Here is a 22752-nt window from a genome sequence, read left to right as displayed (position 1 = left end):
AACTTTGCTCAGGTTAAGTACATAAGAACGGCAATACTGGGTCAGACCAATGGTCCATCTAGCTCAGTATCCTGTCTTCCAAGCCAGATGCTTCAGCAGGAATGAACAGAACAGGGCAATTTATCGAGTGATCCATCTCCTGTTGTCCAGTCCCAGCTTCTGGTAGTCAGAGGCTTAGGTACACCTTGGCATAGGTTTGCGTCCCCCACCATTTTGGCAAATAGCGATCGGTGGAACTATCCTCCATGAATTTATCTAGTTCTTTTTTTGAACCCAGTTATATTTTTGGCCTTCACAACCTCCCCTGGCAACGAGTTCCACAGGTTGACTATGTGTTGCATGAAGAAGTACTTCCTTTTGTTTGTTTTAAATGTGCTGCCTATTAATTTCAGTGGGTGACCCCTGGTTCTTGTGTTATGTGAAGGGGTAAATAACACTTCTTTGTTCATTTTCCCCATGCCATTCATGATTATATAGACCTATATCATATCCCCCCATAATCGTCTCTTTTCTAAGCCGACCGGTCCCAGTCTTTTTAATCTTTCATCGTATGTTCCATACCCCTAATCATTTTTGTTGCCCTTCTCTGTCCTTCTTCCAATTCTAATATATCTTTTTTGAGATGGGGCAACCAGAACTGCACGCAGTATTAAGAAACCAAGTTTAACTGTCTCTTTAATGAAAATGCTACAGGTAAAGGACAGGGTTTTTAAGCAAAGAAGAAAACAAAACCCTTATGGAGAAAATCTCTAGAACATAACAGAACGATAACCTTTTTATGTAATGTTCTACCTATGGAATACAACCCTCTTTTAAATTCTACAGATAGGTTTAAATATTTTATAGAAAGGATTAAAATTGTTTATTAAATTCTATAGGACAGAGTAATTTCCATGTAACGCTATCTAATTTCTTTGGAACCATAGTGGTTTCTATAGAAGTTTTCCATAAAGGGAAATGTTGGTTTTGTTGTTGATTATTTTGACATTTTACAAATGTTGAGACTCTGGTTTCTGTAAGTGTATAAGTGCTTTTAAGAATATCCGTTTAAGAAAACTAACCAAAAAAAACCCCTTTGTCTAAGATATTAAGTCTAAAAATTGACCTTCTTTGACCATTTTTCTATACATTTGCTCTTCTGGTAAGAAACACAGAAGGAATCAGATTCCAGATTGAGAACCAGCCTTCATTTCTCATGTCCCAGGCCAGCTGGGGTTGGGAGAGCTTCAAAGGCAGAAAGTTCAGCTCCCTCTTTGGCTCTTGTTAATTTTTGATCCAGCTGGGTGAAAAGGGTGCTGTGGCTGATGTTGCTGTATAGTGATCTCCTCTGGCTAACTGCAGGTATAGTGTTCACTTCCCCTCACCAGAGGAAGAGTCATTACAGTGTGGGGGATCTTTTAAGAATGCAGCGTGAAGGGGAAAATGCCATCTCGGAAGAGCCTTCAGAAACTTCTCCGGCACCTTGTTTTATAGGTGTTCCTTTAAGCCACAAACTGTACTCTTATTGCTCTGCCGTACGTAACTAAAAAATTGTATAGCAGGGGTGTTAATCGCCCAGCCCATTTGACATATACTGTATATCCAGCCCCCTTGATGAATGTGGATCTGTAGGATTAAAAAACAAATATTCCATTTCTGCCTCTTGCGCTTGTAAATGTAACATGACCCAGCGCATTGCTGGCTTCATTTGAAATAGTTCAATGTGATGGCAACTGCTCCTGTGGCAATGGAGTGCTAATGCTGAAGTACAATGATATCGCGCTGAAGTGCGTGTTTACAAACCACATCAATGTTCAATGGCGGGCATAATTTGCACATGCAGTTACTGCTGTTGTGCATGCAAATTTGGTAAAAGCACACACAAATGGTCAAATAAACAAAGGGCTGTAGTAGCAATTTTCCTAAAGGTGCCCTGCATCACTTTTAACCCAACGGAGTCATGCGGTGAACATAACTGGAACTTTACTAATAGTTTAATTGCTATTTATAAGGGTCATATTCTGCTGCTGTTCTTTGTACAAACCTCCCATTGACACCATTGGGAGAACTGCTGTATCGAGGGAAATAGCCCTGGCTAACAGGCCATAATTAAAAATGTTGTCAGCCCTCTTCACAAAATAGGTTTGACCGCTCAGCTGTATGGTATATGTGTCATTTTCACAAGTACTCTTCATAATATTAAAGCCATTCAGATGTGGCACAAAAATGCATACAAGTCCATTTCAACACCTGTTTTGAGTTAATCGCATTTGAATATAAGGTGGTGAGATTTTTTTTTTAAAGTGCGTTTGCACATTGTCTCAGGACTTGGTTTTCAGGTTCTCATGACTTCTTGAATCAGATGGAGCTATATGAAGAAAGGACAGATAATGAAAAATGGTTTTAATAAACTAAATGATTAAAATTGACAGGACTAGCAACTAATTGTAAAGATATTGTTTGACTCTAACTATCATTATATGTGTTTTTATTTAGGGGCCTCTAGCTATTGCTTAGACTTGCACTTCATAAGAAACTGTGTAAATGTATTTATTCCCCACAAACAAATTTTTTAAAATACGTTGTTGTTTTTTAAAAACGCTTACTCCATTTTTTAATGAATTCTACAAATACTTGACTCTTGTGAAGCACATTTAAGGATCTCAAAGCATCTTATAAATATTAATCTTCACAGCACTCTCCGGAATGTTAGCCCATATGCAATATCGAATATTGGAGTATCAGACCCCTTTTACAAGTTGGCAGACGGAGGCACGGAATTTAAAGGTGCAGTTGTGCACTTACGGCACAGCTTATGCTAGGAGGTGGTGCCAAGGTGTAGTGAGTGCCCAGTGGCAGTTCCCAGAGTTAGGCACAATATTTTCAGTACTACTTAAGGGGACAGCATGTTCCAAATCTCCTGCCTCTTTGCTAGCCTCTGTGTAAGGGAGGGCAAGGATGGAGATTGTATCCCAGCTGTTGTACAAGGATGCATTGAAAGGACGAGAGCTCCTACATTGTTGTCTTTTCCTTTGTATGGCATTCAGCACAATAAGACGCAGGAGAATGGATTCACAATTTCACTAGACACTACGACTTTAAATGCCACAGCTTCAAGCCAGTACTTGGGGCCATACCTTGCACCTAGGACACCCATTGGAATTGTTGGGAGATTTAGGTGCTCAAGGAGTACAGTATCATGCCTTCAGTAATGCCAAATACTTGTATCAATTCTGCATCCTACTAGCTGCTACCACGCAGAGAGGGCAATAAGACTGCAGTTCCCTGGTAAGGGAGAGGGGAAGGATGCTCTGGTGAGGAAATGCTGTAGGTAGGAGACCAAAGTTCAATATGTTATCTGTATCACTGGAACTTAGAGAAGGGTTTTATATGCAGAGTTCAGAGAATATTGCATGCTAACATATCTTTGTCACATCTTTCATATAAATGTTGATTAAATTAATGCTACTTTATTGATTTGTCTTAATGTACCTAAGCTGCTTTTGTTGTTCTCTGCATTTTCCTTTCGCATCCTCTCTACAAACCTGAGACTGGAAGCCATTTTTTTCAGGGTTTATTTTTTGAAAATGACCCTTCTCCCTGCTTTCGCAGCAATCAAGGTTTTGAACAGTACAGGCTGTTACAAATGAGCAGAGAAAAGGAAGCTTTTAATAAAACATAAGAAATCAGTACACTTATTAAAAAAAAATACTAGAGTATTCAACAGCATAGGCCAAGTTTTCCAAGGTGCCTAAATTGCATTCATAATATTTTCTCATGCATGTTTTTGCACATGCAGAAGCGCCCCTTTGCGTGCATGGAGGTGGGGTTCTGAGCATGGAAACAGGTGAGCATGCAAACTTTGCAGAGCAAAATATGGGCTTGTATACCCTTTAAAAAAATAAAAATAAAAACAACCTACACACCCAAAACATTGCATTATTGTGATTAAAGAGGAACTGTTTGGGTCATTTCTACAAAATACTCTATTTTTTTCTTTCTTTTCTTTTCCTTGAAGGCTTGTCCCAAAACACTACAGTTTATAATATCTTAGGGTTTTAGGCTGCTACCTATCACCATAGTACTGAAGTAAAAACAGTGTTCTCTGTGGGATTTTACTAAAAAAGATGATCCCCACACTATTTCAGTTTGGCTGCATCTTCTCTTGGGTCATTCTACCAGCAGATCTCATGGCAAGGCTGAATGAAAGAATGAGTTTGTTGTAGCGAAATGCCTTGATATGAGTACATACACTTATCCTTCATTATCTCTTATGTCAGAATGCTACTTTAAATGGTTTGTTATAGAGCAGTCCTGACGTCGCTGCTTATTAGAGTACAGATGTGTCACAGAACCTTAATATAGTGTTCTTCTGATGTCTGTGCTATAATAAGTCAGCTAATTTCAAGGAAATTATAGTGTTCCTTGTATTATAAAAATAAAGTATTGCAAAACTGTGCTATTAACAGTTACCATTTCAAAGAACTGTATTATGGTTGCATCTATTTTAATATCAGCGCCCTTTAGTCCAGTTGCCTTTTCAGGTTACACCACCCATTTTCTTTTTCTTTTCTTTTTTTTAAAATGCCAGCAGTCAATATTGTGTTGTAATGTGATATTTACTGTTGTCAAAGCGAAACAATGCTACAAATGTCATGATCCACCTGTTTGCATTTTTGTTTTGGTCATTTGGAAAGAAGGTTCTTTGCTCTCTCACTATTTGTCTGTTTGAATGATGCCCCCTCTATCTCCTGTATTATACTTCGATCGAAGTAGGTGACAGCCCTTAGCTTGAAAGGCAGCAGGAAATGTAAATCACTTTGGCAACTGTTCTATCTTCTCTCATCAAGTTTTTTTTCTCTAGGCTTTAATAGCTTAGTACATAGTCATTTTAAAATTATTATTATTATAATCACTCCCTATCCTGTTTCACTTTTTTTATTTTTTTTTTTTTAATTTCTGGGACTTATCTTTTCAGTTTAATCTATTAATTTCTGTTCTTATTTCACTTTGCAGACTATTTGCCGATTTCACAAGACATAATTTTTATCAACTAGTTCTTAAAGATGCATAACAAATTAATCGGGGTTTACTACAGTGCTAATGAGAGAAAGAGACAGACAGAGACAGCCTGGGTGGTCCATGTTTAATATCAATGTCCACTGAAAAAATGCTGCTCTTACTGGCTGGTTTGATTGACTGGACTTATTTTTTTTATTATTATTATTATTATTATTATTTTTAAAGGCTCCATATCCTCACTGCTTGAGTTTGCTTTTTCTTATTTTTGTTTCCTCTGCTTTATATGAGTTTTTAATGCCCACACGGAATGTAACTCACAAAGAGAATGGAGGCGGGCGTTAGTTGACGTTATAAAGGCATGACTTCTCACAAACTTTGTAGAAATAATTTATTAGGGAAATGGAAATTATGATGAAGTCCTATAAAAAGCCCCCAAACTGAAATGTTGATGCTTTTTGATATACAGCATATTTAGTATCAGTAAAAGTCATAATTATCATGCAGGATGGCTGGTAACATATAGCTAAGATTATTGGGCAAGCCAGACAACTGAATCTAATTATTCAAAGTATTATGATCATGTATCCATGAAAATTTAATCTGTGAAGTTGGCAATTGCATGATTATTACTTATTTGTTTTTGCAGATCTTTCAGTAGTTGAAATTCTAATAACTGAGAGTTCTGTTTTGAAAACAGAAAAGTTTGACTATGGTGATGTCACCCTGAAAGTGTTCATCAAAGTAAGCTGTGGGTGATTAGAGGCTACCAAACACCCCACCCCCCACCTCCAAAACAAACACTAAATCATCCCATTCTTCCACACACAGGAAAAAAATAATAATAAAATAACCACCTTCAAAGCTCTTAGACAGTTCCCTGTCTTGGAATAGGCTATGCTTTCCGAAGTTCAGATGCTGTCGTCACTTTTACCTCCAGGCTTCACTTGCAAACCACGGGCAGAATTAAAGTTCTAGCAAGAACAGCAGGAACTGAGCTGCCAGCATGAGCTGTAGTGCACCTCTTAACCTTTAACCTCTGCACAAATATATGAAGTGTTTTATACGTCTTCCCATTATTGGCTTTGTTTCTAACAGAACTAAGTTCTGAGCTGTATGGTTGAAAGCACACGTTGCATTTAAATTCTCCTTTTTATTAAAAAAAAAAAAAGTGCTTCTAACAATTTTATAAGTTTGTGAGAAGTAAATTGCATGCTTACAGTAGAACTGTAATGCATTTTAATGTTTGTTAATCCACTTGTTTAAAATGTCCGTGTCCAAGGCTCTACATACACACCTATGCTGTTCTTTTCATTAAAGATGCTTGATGTAATAATTGGTTAGTTTCCTTTTTATTCTTCTGCTTTTTTAAAATCTGTATGGCTTTTTTATTATTTTGTTTTGGTTTTGCTATGAATTGCTTTGCTTTTGTGAACTTTTCCTAGTGTGCATGATTTGCAAACATTTCGGCTATTGTCAATTTTCTCATTTTGTAAATAGTTCATCTGTGCTTTTTTTTTTTTAATTACTTTTTTTTCCTGTAAGCAACTGAGGTAGAAAAAAAACAATAATAAATCGTTTACAATGGACAAGCTGTGTTGCTGCTCTCTTAGCTTGCAGTTTCGTATTTTGGTTTGGACATACCAAATAACCAGTACCAATGACAATTTAATAAAAGAATAAAAAGATCATCACTTGAAGTGTGTGACCCACTGTTTGAAGAACTCACGGAGTGAATATTGCATATTAGATATGTTTACAGCAGAGATGATAAAAAAAAAAGACACATTTATAGTGTTGGTGAAGAATACCTACATGTTAAAGCAGCATTATTCTTATAAAGTCTGATTCTGCACCATTAACTTCAATGGACTTTGTGCCATCGATAGCAGTGGGGTGAGGATCAGATCCATACGCTGTTTGTGAACTCTTTTGCACTAATGAGGAGAGATCTGTTTTTGGAGTGAAACACATTTAAATATTAAAAGAAAATAAATAACAGCCCTGTCATCATTTAAAAAAAGACTACCCTAGGTGGGAGCTCAAGAGTTGCCCTGTGCAGAGCCCTTTGCAGATCAATACCTGTGACTCCTCCTTGGAAGTTTGTAATTGAAATGTGTTTCTTTACCGGAATTATATTTTCCTCCATCATAGTCATGGTGGATTGTCATTGTAGGGTTTTGACTGTTGGAATTATTTCTTGGGGTTTTTAATTATTTTTTTTCAGCACAGTGAAGTGTTTAGATATGGGGGGAGGGGAGAAGCAAATATTTATATGAACTTTTCAGAGAAAAGAAAAATGTATTTACTTATTATTTATATTGCAGTAGTGCCTAGGAGGCCCAATCATGGACCAAGTCCCCATTGTGCTAGGCGCTGTACTATCACAGAACAAAAAGAGGAGTCCCTGCCCCCAAATAGCTGACAATCTAAGATAACTTTTAGGTTTTCCATTATTGACAGTATTTTTAAAAATATGATTTTAAATCTGAAAGCCTTAGTTTAATTTCTTCCATGGTAGCTACTCAAAACCACGTTACCTTGAAGCCTACTTAGTCTGTGAGTAACTGGTGTAGAAAAGCAATATTCATATAACCGTAATTATCCCATATGCTTTACAGGTAATATAAAGGGTTACATTGTGGATTTGGGGGTGGGGAGGAGGAGAGTTGGGGGTGTCAGGAAGGGGGTAATTTTTGTAATAATTATATATTTAAGGCTCTGTTTGAGAATTTCAGAGAGGAAGAAGGAGGGTCGAGAAATAGTTAAAATATTTACCAACTTATGATGTGAAAAAGAAAATGCCAAAAACCTGCAAGATTTATTCCCCCCCACACACGACAGCTCTTCACCCCTCACTCTGTTGTGTGCGCCTCACAAGAAATCCACACTGGGGACCAGCATTTGATTGAGGAGAAGGGAATATATTTGTAGTCTGAATGCATGGCACAAGATAAACGTTTAGTTTTAGCTAGATATTATAGCTAGATAACGTACTTGTAAAAGAGGGGGAGGGGAGCACCATACACAATTTCTGAGAGTAAATGTTGTTCAACTCTGAGGGCCAGATCATCCGCTGGTGTAAACTAGCCTAACACACCTCAGCTGGTGCAAGTCAGCATAGTTCCATTGATCTGGTCCTAAATGCATTCTGCTAAAGATGTACATGGCATTTTAAAGACCCAAGACGAGATTCTCATTTACACTAAGGCCACTCTACACTTCTCTGGCAGCATAACAGTGCTTTAAAGTGGGAGTAAATTATATTCACACTTGGCCCCCTTACCCTGACAGTGTTGTATGGAGGGGGCTTTAGTCAGGTCCCCAGTAGTTGAGCCATGTTGGAAGCAGTAACAAAGCTTGTCACAGTGTGATATTTTAATGACTGATCTTAATTTTTTTTTTTTTTTTTTTTTTTCTTTCAAAAAAAGTAAACCTGTCCTTGGCATTCTGTGATTCAAAGTATTGTGGCTGGGTAAACACAAGTCACGTTAGTAAATTGTTTAAACTTGTTATGGTAAGAAATGCAAAACAAAGTTAGAGCTGTTTCTCACTCTTCCTTCTAGCCCTTCCCATACTGCTTAAACGCTGATCTAATCCTTCCAGCACTGCATGCCTTTGTTCACCTAAAAAATGCTGGTGGCGTCTGCATGGTGTAAAATGGTTTACAAAGAACTTATTAAATCTACCAGAGTAAGCTTAATTATCATTCTTCAAACCTTTCAGTTTTAATTTCCATCAATGAAAGCAAACGGCAGACTGGACTCTTCCCCCACATATACACACACAAATTAATTTGAAAGTTTGCATGTCTTTCACCTAGGATGAGACGCTGAAATTCATGCATGCAGGATACATGTGCTTCCCATGAGCAGGGAACCCTTAAAAATGTAGGTAATAAAGTAAAAAATTAATATTTCAGTGCACATAAACCACTAACCATGAAATACCCCATTAAGTTCTGCTTACTTGGCCGATTGAGTTTGGTGTTTTTTTTGTCACAGGAAAAATTTTTACCTAGGTTTTAACCCCAATGTAAATGCTGTAAGTAGTACTTTCCTTAACTGTACTAGGATCTGTTTTGAATATTATATTTCTAGATAGCCTTGTGGTAATAAGCACTTCCCATTCGGCCTGTCATTCATAAATGCAAATTATATTGTATACACATGCACACACATCCATCTAATAGTCTGTGGAGAAGACAGACAGATGGAAAGCACCACATGAAACAGTTTATCATTCCACTTAATGCACTACTAGATACCATGGTGATGGGTGCAGGTTAAGGAGCTGAGTAGAATTCTTAGAACAGGTTAATAAAGAACCAGAAACTGAGCCAGTCACTCAGAAAGGTGCAATCCCCTGACGCTCAGCAGAAGCCCTTTGCATTCTTGGGATGTTTTAGCGCAGAAGAATCTCATTTTCACTTGTACAGGCAAGAGGAATGGTCTGACCTAAAAAATATTACATGGCCAATAAATTGAGGATGGGATTTTCAGAAGCAATCGGTGTTGGTCCAATTTTGCTCCCACTGGGGTCAATGGTAAAACTCCCATTGATTTCAGTGGCAACAGAGTTAGGCCAACACTGAGCACTTCCAAAGTTTCCAGCCCCTGGAAGTTTCTGGTAGGACCCTTTGCCAGCATAATAACTTCCACGCGGTTTTCCGAACCTCCCACATAAGTGCTTGTGAAGGTTTCCCTAAATGTCATGTCTTGATAAAGTTTCAAAATTTACAAATGTTTTATATATGGATGCCTTAAAAGCCACTCGATAGAAAATGTCCCAAAGCAGTAAAGAACCTCTCAAAATCATTGAGTTTGTGAGGGCTGTTAAAACATTCCATGAGGTCAGACCTCCCAGGGGTTGTCTGTCCTCAAGGAATCTATCTCCTGGTTAGGTTCTAACTATTCCACCGATCCATGACCCAGATGTTGAGACTGCTATCAGAGAGAGACAGGGTCATTGCCCTGAAAATGAGCAGTCCCAGGTGGAGGGGAAAAACTAGCCTATCTATTTTGTACTGTAGCTGTGTTGTTTGAATGTGAACTGGCCTCTCTGGGTTTCACAACTTCAGTGCAATAGCAGAGAGCGCTCTTAAATAGTAACTTTGGCTCCTAATAGGCCTCAGCTATAGCAAATGGAAAATTTAATGGGAATAATTATTCACAGGAGCAAAGAGGCATAAAGAAAATGCTCATGTATAGCAGAAATCATGGATAACCCTATAGAAAAAGCAATGTAATCAAATTATGCTGATTCTGATATGTCTAAACCCTACCCTCTAAAGTTAGTTGTAATAGACTGAATAGCATGCAAATGCTCATATAAATATTAAAATACAGATTTAAAATGTAACCTCATGTAATAAGCGGAGCCAGTCAAAAATGAGAACTTTTTTTACAAAAATGTTCACAAAAATTTGTCCTCTTTTTTGCATTGGACAATTTTGAAATTACAAATTTTTCAATCTGTTCAAGTAATAAGATTTCAAATCGGGCAGTTACATTTTATGTTACCTCCCAGGAAACCTTTTCCAGGACCTATAATATGCAGACCACTCACTGGCACTGTAAAGGTTTAAAGACCAAGCACTAGGACTCTCTAACCTGACCTCCTGTATAGCACAGGCCCCACCATTTCACCCTGCGATTCCTGCAGTGAAGAGAATTATTCTTTTGTAATATGTAAGTGAACTCTGTTGAACCCAGTAATGTGTGGCTGAACTAGATCTTATCTTTTAGAAAGGCATCGATCTCGATTTACAGCCTTCAGATGACAGAGATTTTACCATCTCTTGGTAATCTGGTCAAATGGTTAATTGTCCTCTGTTAAAATGCATCTTATTTTCAATGTGATTTTTGTCTAACTTCAGCTTCCAGTCATTGGCTCTTGTTAGGCCTTTGCTAAATTCAAGAGATGTATACTGGAGCTAATACTGGAGATCTTCCCCTTTGTAGCACGTATACATAGAGTTGGAGAATGTTTTTTTATAAGCTGAATGTTTAAACAAAGAAGCTTGTCTTTTCGGTACTTTTTGAAGCAACTGAAATGAGGTCTGAAGCATTGGTGCCACTTGGCTGCACTTGAAATATATGCTTTAATGCTATTCCCTTCAACCCCTTCCTTGTTCAGTCAACAACAGGTGGCCAGAATTCAGAACTTGCATGCTATAATGGCAAGCCTGAATGCGGTGACATCCCTCCCCCTACAATGATAGTTTCATTAATCAATTGTGTTTATTAAAAATGTATGATAATGCCTGGCCTCTAGGTTTAAAATGAGAAATGTTTCCATCAAACACATCAGCTTAGTACTGAATGGAATTAGTCCCTCTTAGAACATGATTTAGTTTAAAGTCCCTTTCACCTACGTCAGCTGAAGGCTATAATTCTGTCTGTTTCACTAGTTACTGTTAGGGGTCTCCACATTATAGATCAAGGTAAAGCATTGCATGCTGGGAACTGTAGCATCTATGGACCACATATGGATTAACAAGGCAGTTGGTGGCCACATTACAGAAATCTGTGGGATGTTCATTAAACTGCTGTAGGCCATGAACATTGTAAAAACAGAATGAAAATAAAATAGCTACAAGCTTTAGGTTTCTTTAAAAAAAATAATTTTTCTTAGAACAAACCATTTGCCTTTAAGAAGTTTGCCAGTTCTGTATGGTGAAATAATTGCAAGGGGTTATTACACTTGAGAAGACACAACAATAATTTGCAGACAAATAAGCAGCTTTGTCTCACTGATGCATAAAGTAATTACTGGACAAAAGTGCATCATTCCCATTTTAAAAGCCATCACCCAAGAGCCGTAAACAGCTGAAAAATGGATCTTTTACAGGACATAAATTGGAAGTGCCAAATTTTAAATTAACTGTATTTGGGTTTTATCATTTTTGTCCAAGTTTCAGAAGAGAAATATTGTTCATAACAACACTCATCTGCAAACACACACATGCTGTGTGAACTCCATTTCTGGTGTCTGAGGTTCAGAATTCTCCTACAAAATCTTGCCATATGCCATACATACATTTTACATAGTGGGGGACTGTGCCTTGAACAACATGATGGGCTGTTTAATGAGGTTCCCATTATGCATGATGTGCTTTATCTGAAGTTCACTAATTTCCTGACCTGGTGAAACAGATTTTAATAAGCTTGATGTAACGCTGCATTTTAAGACAAAGGGAAACACTTAATGTGGCAGTCACACTAAAGAACTCTGAGCAGACTTGTAGACATTAAAGATGTTAATAGGATTGATCAGAAGCTCAGGAAAAGAATTTTCCATTTCCCTGAAGGCCCGCCTTGTAACTTCTTGTTTGTTCACCTCTATTTGGCATTTTAAAGACTGGGCTGCCCCATTTCTTTAAAAAGTATATTGGTTTTACCTTCAAGATACTGTAAAATTTGCTCAGACATAATTTAGATGATTCTATGTCTGACATTTACAGACTTTTAGAACTTTGGGTGGAATCTTCATTCAAACTCAAGCAAACTAATTAACATAAAATATTTTGCTGTAAATGCTTTGGTAGAACCCAGATCTTTCATCGCCTTTATATAAATGTTGATTTCTCTGGGATTTTTTCTTTCTCTCTAAACACTGTATGTTGGGTGTTTTTGTTAAACTTAGATGTGAGGTTTTTTTAAGGGGGAATTGAGAGAAAGATGGTAGAAAAGTTAGGGTTGTAAATATAGGGGATAGGGGATATTGTCTATTTGGCATAGCCTTCCTCTGCACATGCACACAACTAAACATGACAGTTGCACAGAATACCCCCCAAAACGTTTCATACTGGGATGCTGCGTGGTTTTGAGTCAGAACCTTTCGAAATTAAACCTAAAGGTCCCACAAAAAGGATAACTGGCTAATGAAAAGAATAATGCAAGAGAGAATCCATTTGGAATGACAGCTGTGAGCCTTTTAAAGCTTTTCTGTGCTGATCAAAGCTACGGCTAACATTGTTTGAAAAGAAGATATCAGTTCTCCCCCTCCACCTTCTTTCCTACTCAACCTATAGCGAATTTTGAATTCTAGGTTTCACACTTTTTTTTTTAAGATCAAGTGAACATGGTCTCTACTTTTTTCTATCTAACTCATGTTTAAAACAGTATATTCTAAGAAGCAAGAAAGAGTTTTTGGTATAAAATCAAGTGTTTTAAATGGTGAAGGGGAATACATTCAGAATTGGTGCTGTCTCCTCTTCTCCCTCCTGCTTCCCCCCCACCCCCCTCCAAAAAAATCTACAGTCCCTTCTGGAAATCCCAGTTTGGAAACATTCATGCCTTCATGAATGTTCACACAGCGCAGTGTATGTATGTATAAATGCTGCCTACCTGTCCACACGTTATTATTTAACATTTAAATTGTAATAGCACCTAGAGGTCTCAATCCCCATTGTGCGAGGTGCTGTGCATACAGGAAATCACAGTCCCTGCCTCAAAGAATTTAGAGTCTGAAATACATATTTGTTTGCTAGGCTTAATTCTCTGGGCATGTTTAATGTATCCTCAGTGTTGCCAACTCTCATTATTTTATCAAAAGTCTTGTGATATTTGTTGTTCTTCCTGAAACCCCAGTAATTATTTGAGAGTCTCACCTTTCATATTAAATAAAAGAAATTTCTAGTCTGTGGTGGTGAAGAAAAGCTGATCCAAGTGCAGACCAAACACTCAGAAAACAGTAAACAAATTAAAAAAAAACAACCCACACTTTAAAAAAAAAAAAAACAAACAAAAAAAAAACAACCTCATGATTTTTAAACTAATCTCATGATTAAAGAGATAAAGTAATCTCATGCTATTTTTTGAGGCCTGACTCATTATTTTTGAATGTTTGGGGTTGGCAATACCATGTGCTTTTTAATGTTTTAACGTTACCCCCTTTAAAAAGAATGACTCGTGAAAGTAAAGCAAATCCTCAGTTACTTGGTTAAAAATTCCGGTCCTCGTTTTCGGCTGTGCTGACACCCATGACTCTAGCTTAATCTGCAGGGGCTCAGCACCTCTGAAAACCAGACCCAAATCTTCTAATTATTTCTCTGTTCTCTTACCAAGGAAAAGAGGAACATTTGTGGAACTGGGAGACAGGGTTTGTGCTAGAGAGTTTGAGGCCCTAGTCAGAGCATCTATTCCTTCCTTTGTCTAGAAGCTGGCTTTTCCAGGGATACTGTAAGGCTACAGCTGCATTGGAGCCATAGTCCCCAGGACCCTAATACCAAAATCAGTGCTGAGGGATGGCCAGGCTGGAGGTGTGACAATAGGCAGCATCTAATGGCTGCTGCTCTCACTCCTAACTATGGATAGGCACTATCCTGGTGGAGATACCCTTGAAAATTCAGCACCATAGGTGGCTGCCTTGGGGACCTAACCCTAACAGCAGCCCTGAATGGAGAAGCGTATGCTGTCCTGTTAGGCCTACCACATCCTTAGAAAAAGGTACTACGGTATCTTATGGTATTTAAGAGCAATAGGATAGTAATCCTTTTATTCTTTAGAGCAGTGGTTCTTAACCTGGGGTGCACACACCCCTTGGGGGTGCGAGATGCCCTTTTTGGGGGTGCAAGACAGCCAGATTCTTTAAGAAGGTAAATCATCGAAAACACACATTAAGCACAGGCACGTAAGTACAACTACTTTCTTTCATCAAACCTATGTATTTATTAACATGATACATTTTTTAACGATTACTGTAATATACAAACAAAAAATATACCTAGGTTTAAAGAACTAACCTACTTCAGCGATTTTTTTATAAGGGGTGCAAGACCATATTTTGAGAACCAAAAAGGGTGCAGGCTGCAGCAAAGGTTAAGAACCATTGCTTTAGAAGGTTTATTCACCAGCGTTTTTTGGCTACTTCTTTCCTGCATCTGTTATCCCCTAGCAATGGAACTATGCCTCACCAGTAGGTCTCCTTTGTAATGAGTTGGTTTATGCTGCTCACTCTCTTTCTTGAGCCCATCTCTCCGAAGTCCTTATGGGGTTTCCCTCTTCTCATTTTCACACATGCCGATGTTACTCTCCCCTGGACTGTACTATTTATTATATTACAGTAGTGCCAAGAGGCCATTGTGCTGAATGTGGAACAAAGGGACATAAAGAGAAATCTATGGCCAACAAAGTTAAGGACAATATGAAGGTTTTTTTAATATATTAGGAACAAAAAGAATCCTAACCATGGTCCATTATTAGATGGAAATGGTTGAATTATCAATAATAATGCAGAAAAGGCAGATGTGTTCAATGAATATTAAAGTTCTGTACTGGGGGGGGTGGGGGGAACGGATGATGTAGTCTCATCACATGGTGATAACACTTTCCATTCCACTCGTATCTCATGAGAATATTAAACAGCAGCTACAAAAGTTAGACATTTTAAAAACAGCAGGTCCAGATAACTTGCATTCAGGAGTTTTAAAAGAGCTGTCTGAGGAGCTCACTGTACAGTTATGTTCATTTTCAATAAGCTTTGGAACACTAGGAAAGTTCCAGAAGACTGGAAGAACACTCATGTTGTGCCAGTATTTTAAAAGGATAAATAGGATGATTCGAGTAGTTATAGGCCTGTCAGTTTGACATCAGTCCCGAGCAAGATGATGGAGCTGCTGGTACAGGACTTGATCAATAAAGAATTAAAGGAGGGTAATGTAATTAATGATCAACACTGCCTAATGGAAAATTAATTGTCAAATTTAATATCTTTTTTTATGAAATTACGAGTTTGGTTGATAAAAATAATAGTTTTGAGGTAACATACTTAGACTTCTGTAAGGCCTTTGACTTGCTACTGCACAACATTTTGATTAAAAAACTAGAATGGTAAACAATTAACATGGTGCACATTAACTGGATTACAGACTGATAGCTCTCAAAATGTAATTGTAAATGGGAAATCATCATCAAGTGGATGTGTTTCTAGTGAGGTCCCTCAGGGACTGGTTTTTGGTCCTGTGTTGTTTAACATTTTTATCAATGACTTGGAAGAAAACATAAAATCATCACTGATAAAGTCTGCAGATGACCCAAAAATTGGGGGAGTGGTTAATAAATGAGGAGGACAAGTCACTGATACAGAGCAATATGGACTGCTTGCTAAACTGAGCACAAACAAAAATCAATATGCATTTTAATACGGCTCAATGTAAATATGTGCACATCTAGGAGCAAAGAACATAGGCCATGCTTACAGAATGTGGTGGGGGAGACTCTCTCCTGGGAAGCAGTGACTCTGAAAAAGAGTCAGCTGTGGCCAAAATGGCTAAGGCGATCCTTGGATGCATACACAGGGGAATGGAGTAAAGGGGTTATTTTACTCCTGTATTGGCACTGGTGCATTCACTGCTGGAATACCATGTCCAGTTCTGGTGCCCACAGTTCAAGAGGGATGTTGAAAAACTGGAGAGGGTTCAAAGAAGAGCCACAAGAAAGATTAAAGGATTAGAAAACCTTTAGCGTTTTCTAACTGCCTTAGAGTGATAGACTCAAGGAGCTCAATTTATTTAGCTTAAGGGGTGACTTGATTATAGTCTGTTATAGTCTGGGGAATAAATACTTGAAAATAGGGCTCTTCAATCTGGCAGAGAAAGGTAGAATACTATCTAGTGGCTGGAAGTTGAAGCTAGAGAAATTCAGACTGGAAATAAGGTGTAAAATGTTACAGTGAGGATAATTAACCATTGGAACAATTTACCAAAGGTTGTGGTGGATTCACCATCACTGATCCTTTTTAAATCAAGATTGGATGTTTTTCTAAAAGATCTGTTCCAGTAATTATTTTGGGGGAGTTCTCTGGTCTGGGTTATACAGGAAGTAAGCCTAGATGATCACAATGATCCCTTCTGGCCTTGGAATCTATGAATAGATGAGACCGACAAAAGCCAGGAGAAATGGGGTGGTGGTATCCCCATTTTTCAGACAGGCTAAACTGACGCACAGAGAAACTGTGATTTGCCCAAGTTCACACTGGAAGTCTGTGATACAGCCAGGAACTCAACCCAGGCCTCCTGAGTTCCAGCCCTGGGCACAAGACGATCCTTCCTTCCTTTATGGTGAGGGTGCTGGGTGGTTCTTTGTCTCTGGTGTAACGTGTTGGTTAGCCAACTCAGGCAGCTCTGGAGGATCTCTTTTATAGCCTACTCCTTCCCGCACAATTGGTGCAGCCATACGTCCTCCGCTACAAGAAACAGGAAGGGGTGTGGGAGGATGTCGCCATAGTTGACTGTGTTTATTGCTGAATTATGCTGGGTGCCACAGTCTGACGCTTCCACAGCCCTGCCTTCAGCTCAGTGTTGGGTCCCCCAACCAGGCAAGTCAAATTCTCACCAGCAAGCTCAGCCCTCCAGACCCTAGCAGTCACACATACAAGAGGCTTTTCTTATATTTTTTTCAGACTCCACTCCTGTGTTTGTCCTTGTGCTGATGCTGTCGCTCTGCACAAGCCCTTTCATAGTTCAGAAGATACTCTCAGTAACAGTAATTGTTTGAACTTCTTCTATAGCACATTTCAGCTGAGGATCTGAGAGCACTTTTCAGGCACTAATTCATCAAGTCTCTCGACATATTTCTGAGGTGGGCAAGGATCCTTATCTTCATTTTGCATATGGGTAAACTGAGGCACAGAGAGGTTAAGTGGCTTGCCCAAGGCCACACACTGAGTCAGTATCAGAGAATGGAATTCCTGAGTCTGTCTGGTGATCTAACCGCTGGACCATGCCTCTCTCATGACCTTTAACAGGTGCCGATGTCTTAGCGCTATTATCTACTAACACGCGCCTTTGGAAGAACGATGTGTAACCCACAGGTCAGTGTATGCTATGTGCTTGGTTGACACCAGGCATTGAACCAGGGATCTCCAGGGTTGAAAGCATTAGCCTAAAGAGCCGAAAAACTCTGACGCTGGGGGCTGTAACAGACTTGCATCATCTGTAGATCAGCCACAAAGGGGGAAGGGGGAGACACAATGCACTCTGACCAGTGGGTTACCCTGGACAGAGGAAGAATGTCCTGAGCAAGCTCTCAAACAGGGAGCTGTAACAGAATCACATCCTCTGTGGGGTGGGCAGGGGGGGCCATGTACCTGCTGTGCCATGTCTGTGTTAGTTTTGTATCCAAAGAACTGGCAGAGAGGTGGCTGTTTAGACAGATTTAAAATGGTGTTGTCAGAGAGGGAGAAACTCAGAAGCCTTCACCTAGGGCGCTGATGTCTAGCGTGGCACTAACTGGGTCGTAAGTAATGTAACAATGAATTAAATAGGTTTTGGTTCTCTAATGAGTCTGCTGGTCTCAGTGCTGGGTATGTTGACCGGGTCATTGAGAATAGTTTGCTCCTGCTCTGTTTTGCCCGTCCTCCCTCAGTCTCAGACCTGCCCGCTTTGTGCAGAGCGTATCAAGCTCCTGTTGTTTTCAGAGGCCTGGGATCCATCCAGGACTATGCCTGCCAGGCTATTTGACACAAGCAGGCTGTATTATGATGTGAGGTTGAGGTTTCAGGTGGAACAACCTAGTTGCTCAGGGATGCAAACTGGGAAGGGATCAGGCTGCTCCCAAACACAGGGCCTTTCAATGCGTAGCACTGACTTTTTATGCATGCTCAGTAAAGATCTCACTCTTAGAATCTGCATGCCTGCTGCATCACTCTTTGCTAATGAAAGCTGGGCATGGCACTTGCCCTGCGATGAATTTCATTTGAGCTCCAGCCTGGAAGGAAGCTTTCTGTGCAGGTACAAGTAGGTGTAATCTGCAGTTTACAGCCAGGGGTTGCTGCCTGCCGGTCCAGGCAGGGCTTTAACCACCCTCCCTTTCTTTATGGCTTGACAGGGATAGGTGGGGGAAAGTTGTTGTGGGGTTGTTGTTTTTTTCTTAACCCAGCACACGGGGAAGAAGGTTGAGCACCTCTTACATGATATGCAACATCCCCATCATCTCATTTCTCTGATGGAACCTCTGGATGCAGGTTTCTTATTTTATTCCGTGGTTTTGTTTCTGCTTTGCAGCCAGAGTCCGCAGGTGTTTACTTGCTACGGTCTGCTCTGAAATAGCTTTCTTGCAATCCCCCATACCTCGTCCAAGCTTAGTCAGTCTCTTGCATTAGCTAAGTCAGTGCAAGCTCTCTTTGAAGGAGCTGAGATGCATTTTTCCATCTTACTAGTATTTTCTCAACTTGTAGTTATTCCAGTCACTGACTGCTAGTGACTACCCAGGTTGGGGCCTTTGGAAGGCATTCGAAAAGGGGCGGAAGGGAGGAGGAGAAGTTATCTTTAATGTCTGCTTAGTTCACCCTTCCCATTCTGTTAGCATGTCGATGCTGACTGCAGTTCAATGGAACTGAACACTGGTGTAAGGCTCTTTCAGGTGGCCAGTATGCACAGCATGACTATTGGGAACAGAGCCCAATGACGGTGTTTGTACAAGGCTGGAGGAAGAAGCAGTGAAACTCCATTATGTGAGTAGAGTGCATGTGTACTAGGCTTTCATAGAACTTCATCTGTAAATTTCCACGCTTGTTACAAAGCAAGGGGTAAGTATTTTACACATGAGGAAAGTGAGGCATGAGAGGTGAAGTGACTTGCCCATGGTCACGTGTCGGTCAGTGGCAGAGGCAGGAAATAGACCCCATGTCTCCTGACCCTCGCCCCAGTGTTTTCTCCATGCCACCTCCTCTGGGCAATAGTCACTATTTCTACTTGAAATGTCAAGTAGATTTTTCTTTTTGATTGAGCCCTCTTGGTCCCTCCCCCACTCTAACGCCTGCTCTGCTCTTTCGTTCTCTGTAGTGTAGCCCTTCAATTAGTAGCAAGGCTGCTTCTGGGATCTGGGAGGAAGTGGGCTGCTGGAGCTGCAATTAACTGGATATATTAGTTGACACAGCTGTGTTGTACGTGCATCGGCGGGTAGCTCTCCCCTTCCAGCCTTTTGCCCAAACGCTCGCCATTTCTCCCTTCCTCCCCCCGCCCCCATTCCAACAAAGACATCCTGAAACTTTTGCTATCCTCCTCCTCAAATCTGTCGTGGAATTTAAGGGATTTCAGGGGTGGGGGGAAAGGCAGGTAGCAGATTTTCAGTTGAAATTCCAAACTGAAATCTTCTGTGCTTAACAAGCCACACAGGGTTGGTGTTTAACTAATGCAGAATAATTTATCGGTTGCCTATTCTGAGCCTTAATGTGAGGTTCCTGCTGTTCTATGCGCTCGCCGCCCCTTTTACGACCAGTCTCATTCCGCTCTTCCCACCAGTTTTGAGAATCTATTCATAGGAGCTCCTCCAGGAAAAGTGCAGTATAGGATGTTAAGGGTTGGTCAGCACAGCCAGCCGCCAACAGTTTGAGACTGCGTGAGCAGAAGAGGGGTGCATTGGAATTATAGGGGAATATTTTATTTCCCATTTATCGTGGCTGGAAGTGCTGAATTCTTACCCAAGTTGCTATATGATCAACGGCCAGATCTTGATTATATCTCCCCTTTCTTGGTTTGGTTGTAACTGAAGTCTTGATTCACTTCTTGTTGGGAAGCAGTGGGGAAACGGGGCAAAGTCTTTCCTTCCTCTAACTACGAGAAGAGCAGTTTGTGGCAGTGAGGGTGGAGCCAAACACACATGATGGATGAAATGCTCCCATTCTCAAACAGCCATGGCTCTCTGCAAAGTCGGATGAGGCAAATTCCATGCTTCATGTCAGGGCTTTGCACTGGCTCTTTAAATTCAGCATCCCCTGCTTTGGTTATGTGTCACCCACTTGATTTCTCCCCAGACTTATTTGTGTGTTGGAGAAAACACTTGCATGTAGACAGCCACTCACTAAAATTGTGACCTTAGGGCATCGTAGTTAAAAACAGATGTGTCCTTGTTCTCCCACATGAGGCTGTTTCAGTATTTAAAGTGAAACTAGTGATGCAGGAAGCAGAAAAATTTATCTGTGAAAAATTGAACTCCAAATATTCATGTTAGCTCTTTCTGAGTAATAAGGCAGCATGAAATTGATCTGAATCCTCAGGGCTTTCTTGGACAGCATTTGAGCCCCTTTCAAAACATTTATTGTAAAATATCTGCTAATTGGAATGCCTAAATCCACTTTAGTCCTTTGGAACAGCTTAGGCGTCTTGTTTTCTCTAGGCAGTTATAAGCAAAGGATACACAAAGAAGGACAGGGATCATTTCTGCAGGAAGGGGACAAATGTGATGAGTAATTGAGCTCTTCCCTCCTCCTTTTTGATTTTTCAGTTGGCATAGTGATGGCTCTAGATAACGGTGGCTATTCAGAGCAAGAAGGGCTGGTGCTGCTTCCCCTTTTACGATGCAGTGTGGCCTTCACCATGGATCTCATCCAAAGTCCATTGAAGTCAATGGAAAGACTCCCGTTGACTTCAAAGGGCTTTGGTTCAGGGCCTGTTGCTGGATGCGGTTGGCTCGGAGCTGGCCTGTTTATTGCTTAAGCCCTATCAGATGCCAGCTGGCTCCAGGTGGACTCCTCCGCCCCATTCAGCTCAGCATGTCTTTTGCTTCACAGATTTTGTTCCTCCCTCCCCCAGCTTCGACTGCAGTTGCCCTGTTCTCTTCCGTCTCTCTGTGCTGTCCCCTCTCCCCACACCTGAATGGCAGCAGGTGTCAGGTTACTAAGGCTGCCGATGCCAGGTGTTCCCACGTCCCAGATGAGATGCGGGGCTGCTGGAACAGCCCGCAACGGCATCTGCTGAGCAGGCAGCCAGGACACCCCCTTGGCCTCCCCACTTGCTGCTCCCCCTGCTGGATCCAAGTGAAGAAGAAGGGAACAGGATCAGAAGGGGAAGGGGTCCAATTCTGGCTCAAGGCTCTCCTTGTTCACAGGCATTGGTGACACTCCCCCCTCCCCGACACCTTCATCCAGGCCCCAGTCATCCCATGGAGCCTCCACCCCAGCCCCAAACACCCTCCTGTTTATCTCCAGGAAAAGGTTATGAGGCCAGTTCGCAGTCATTGCCTTCACCTGTGGAAAGAGGTGGGTCTTACACTTCATGCTATAGGCGTGTAGGACAGCTCCTGATCTCCACTGACAAGCAGTTCCAGAACCCAGTACTTTCCACTCATAGTACCCTGCGTTGGGCCCCTGGGAGTTTTTCCCTTGGCTCCATCCATGTCTAAATCCCCACTGATCATAATAAGTTGCAGAGCGATAGGTGGTCTCTCTCTGTAGCCAAATTTTAGCCCTCTACATGGAACAGCACTTTGGACATATAGAATGGCGCATCCCTTTGGGACACTTTAGCCCATGCTGTTTTAAACCCCAGGAGTCAGGGGAAGTTACTAACCTGCTATAATGTAGAGAAATACCTTTGCCGAAGTATTTGTCTAAAAAACAGTTTCTATTGGATGCATGAAGATGGGGGTGGAGAGGCAGAGGTGTTGCATACGCCTGCCTCTCCACTAATGAGTCACAGTAGTGAGTAGTAGCTCAGTAGGATGGTGGGTGGGTCATGCCTCACTTCCCATGTGTGAGTACCTATGGCACTAGATCACCTGGGCACAGTGAATATAAGTGCAAGAGAAATATCATATGATACCTAGGATGGGAGGGTTGATCATTCTGTCAATATAAATGATGTTCTCTGAAGTCTTACTCAGGCGTGGTCACTTTAGAGGTTTATAAAGTACAGCAGTGAGGGGACATCCCTTTACATAGTGCTGAGGGAGTCATAATGCTTTACTGACCAGGCTGGGAACCAGGAGACCTGGGTTTTATTCCCAGCTCTGCTACTGACTCTCTGTGTGA

At 40.6% G+C, this 22752-nt stretch overlaps 1 protein-coding gene across 13 annotated transcripts in view; it reads left to right on the top strand.

Moving 5' to 3' along the window:
- MSI2 (musashi RNA binding protein 2) overlaps positions 1–22752 on the top strand; it is a 389199-nt gene that overhangs the window by 323094 nt on the left and 43353 nt on the right. For 6 of the 13 annotated variants that reach the window (XM_043531404.1, XM_037880473.2, XM_037880478.2 and 3 more), the window contains one exon: positions 3779–3826. The exons of 5 other annotated variants lie outside the window; for them this stretch is intronic. In XM_043531404.1, coding sequence (XP_043387339.1) covers positions 3779–3826 — 48 coding nt within the window. Of the gene's footprint in view, positions 1–3778; positions 3827–4995; positions 8413–22752 lie in introns of those variants that run through there. 2 more of the 13 variants (XM_037880483.2, XM_037880484.2) reach the window with 2 other exon arrangements.

The sequence above is a fragment of the Chelonia mydas genome, chromosome 17 (genome assembly GCF_015237465.2).
Source record: "Chelonia mydas isolate rCheMyd1 chromosome 17, rCheMyd1.pri.v2, whole genome shotgun sequence".
NCBI classification, from domain to species: domain Eukaryota; kingdom Metazoa; phylum Chordata; order Testudines; family Cheloniidae; genus Chelonia; species Chelonia mydas.
Note: the sequence above shows the minus strand (reverse complement) of the source record. Positions and strands in the feature narration are given on the sequence as shown.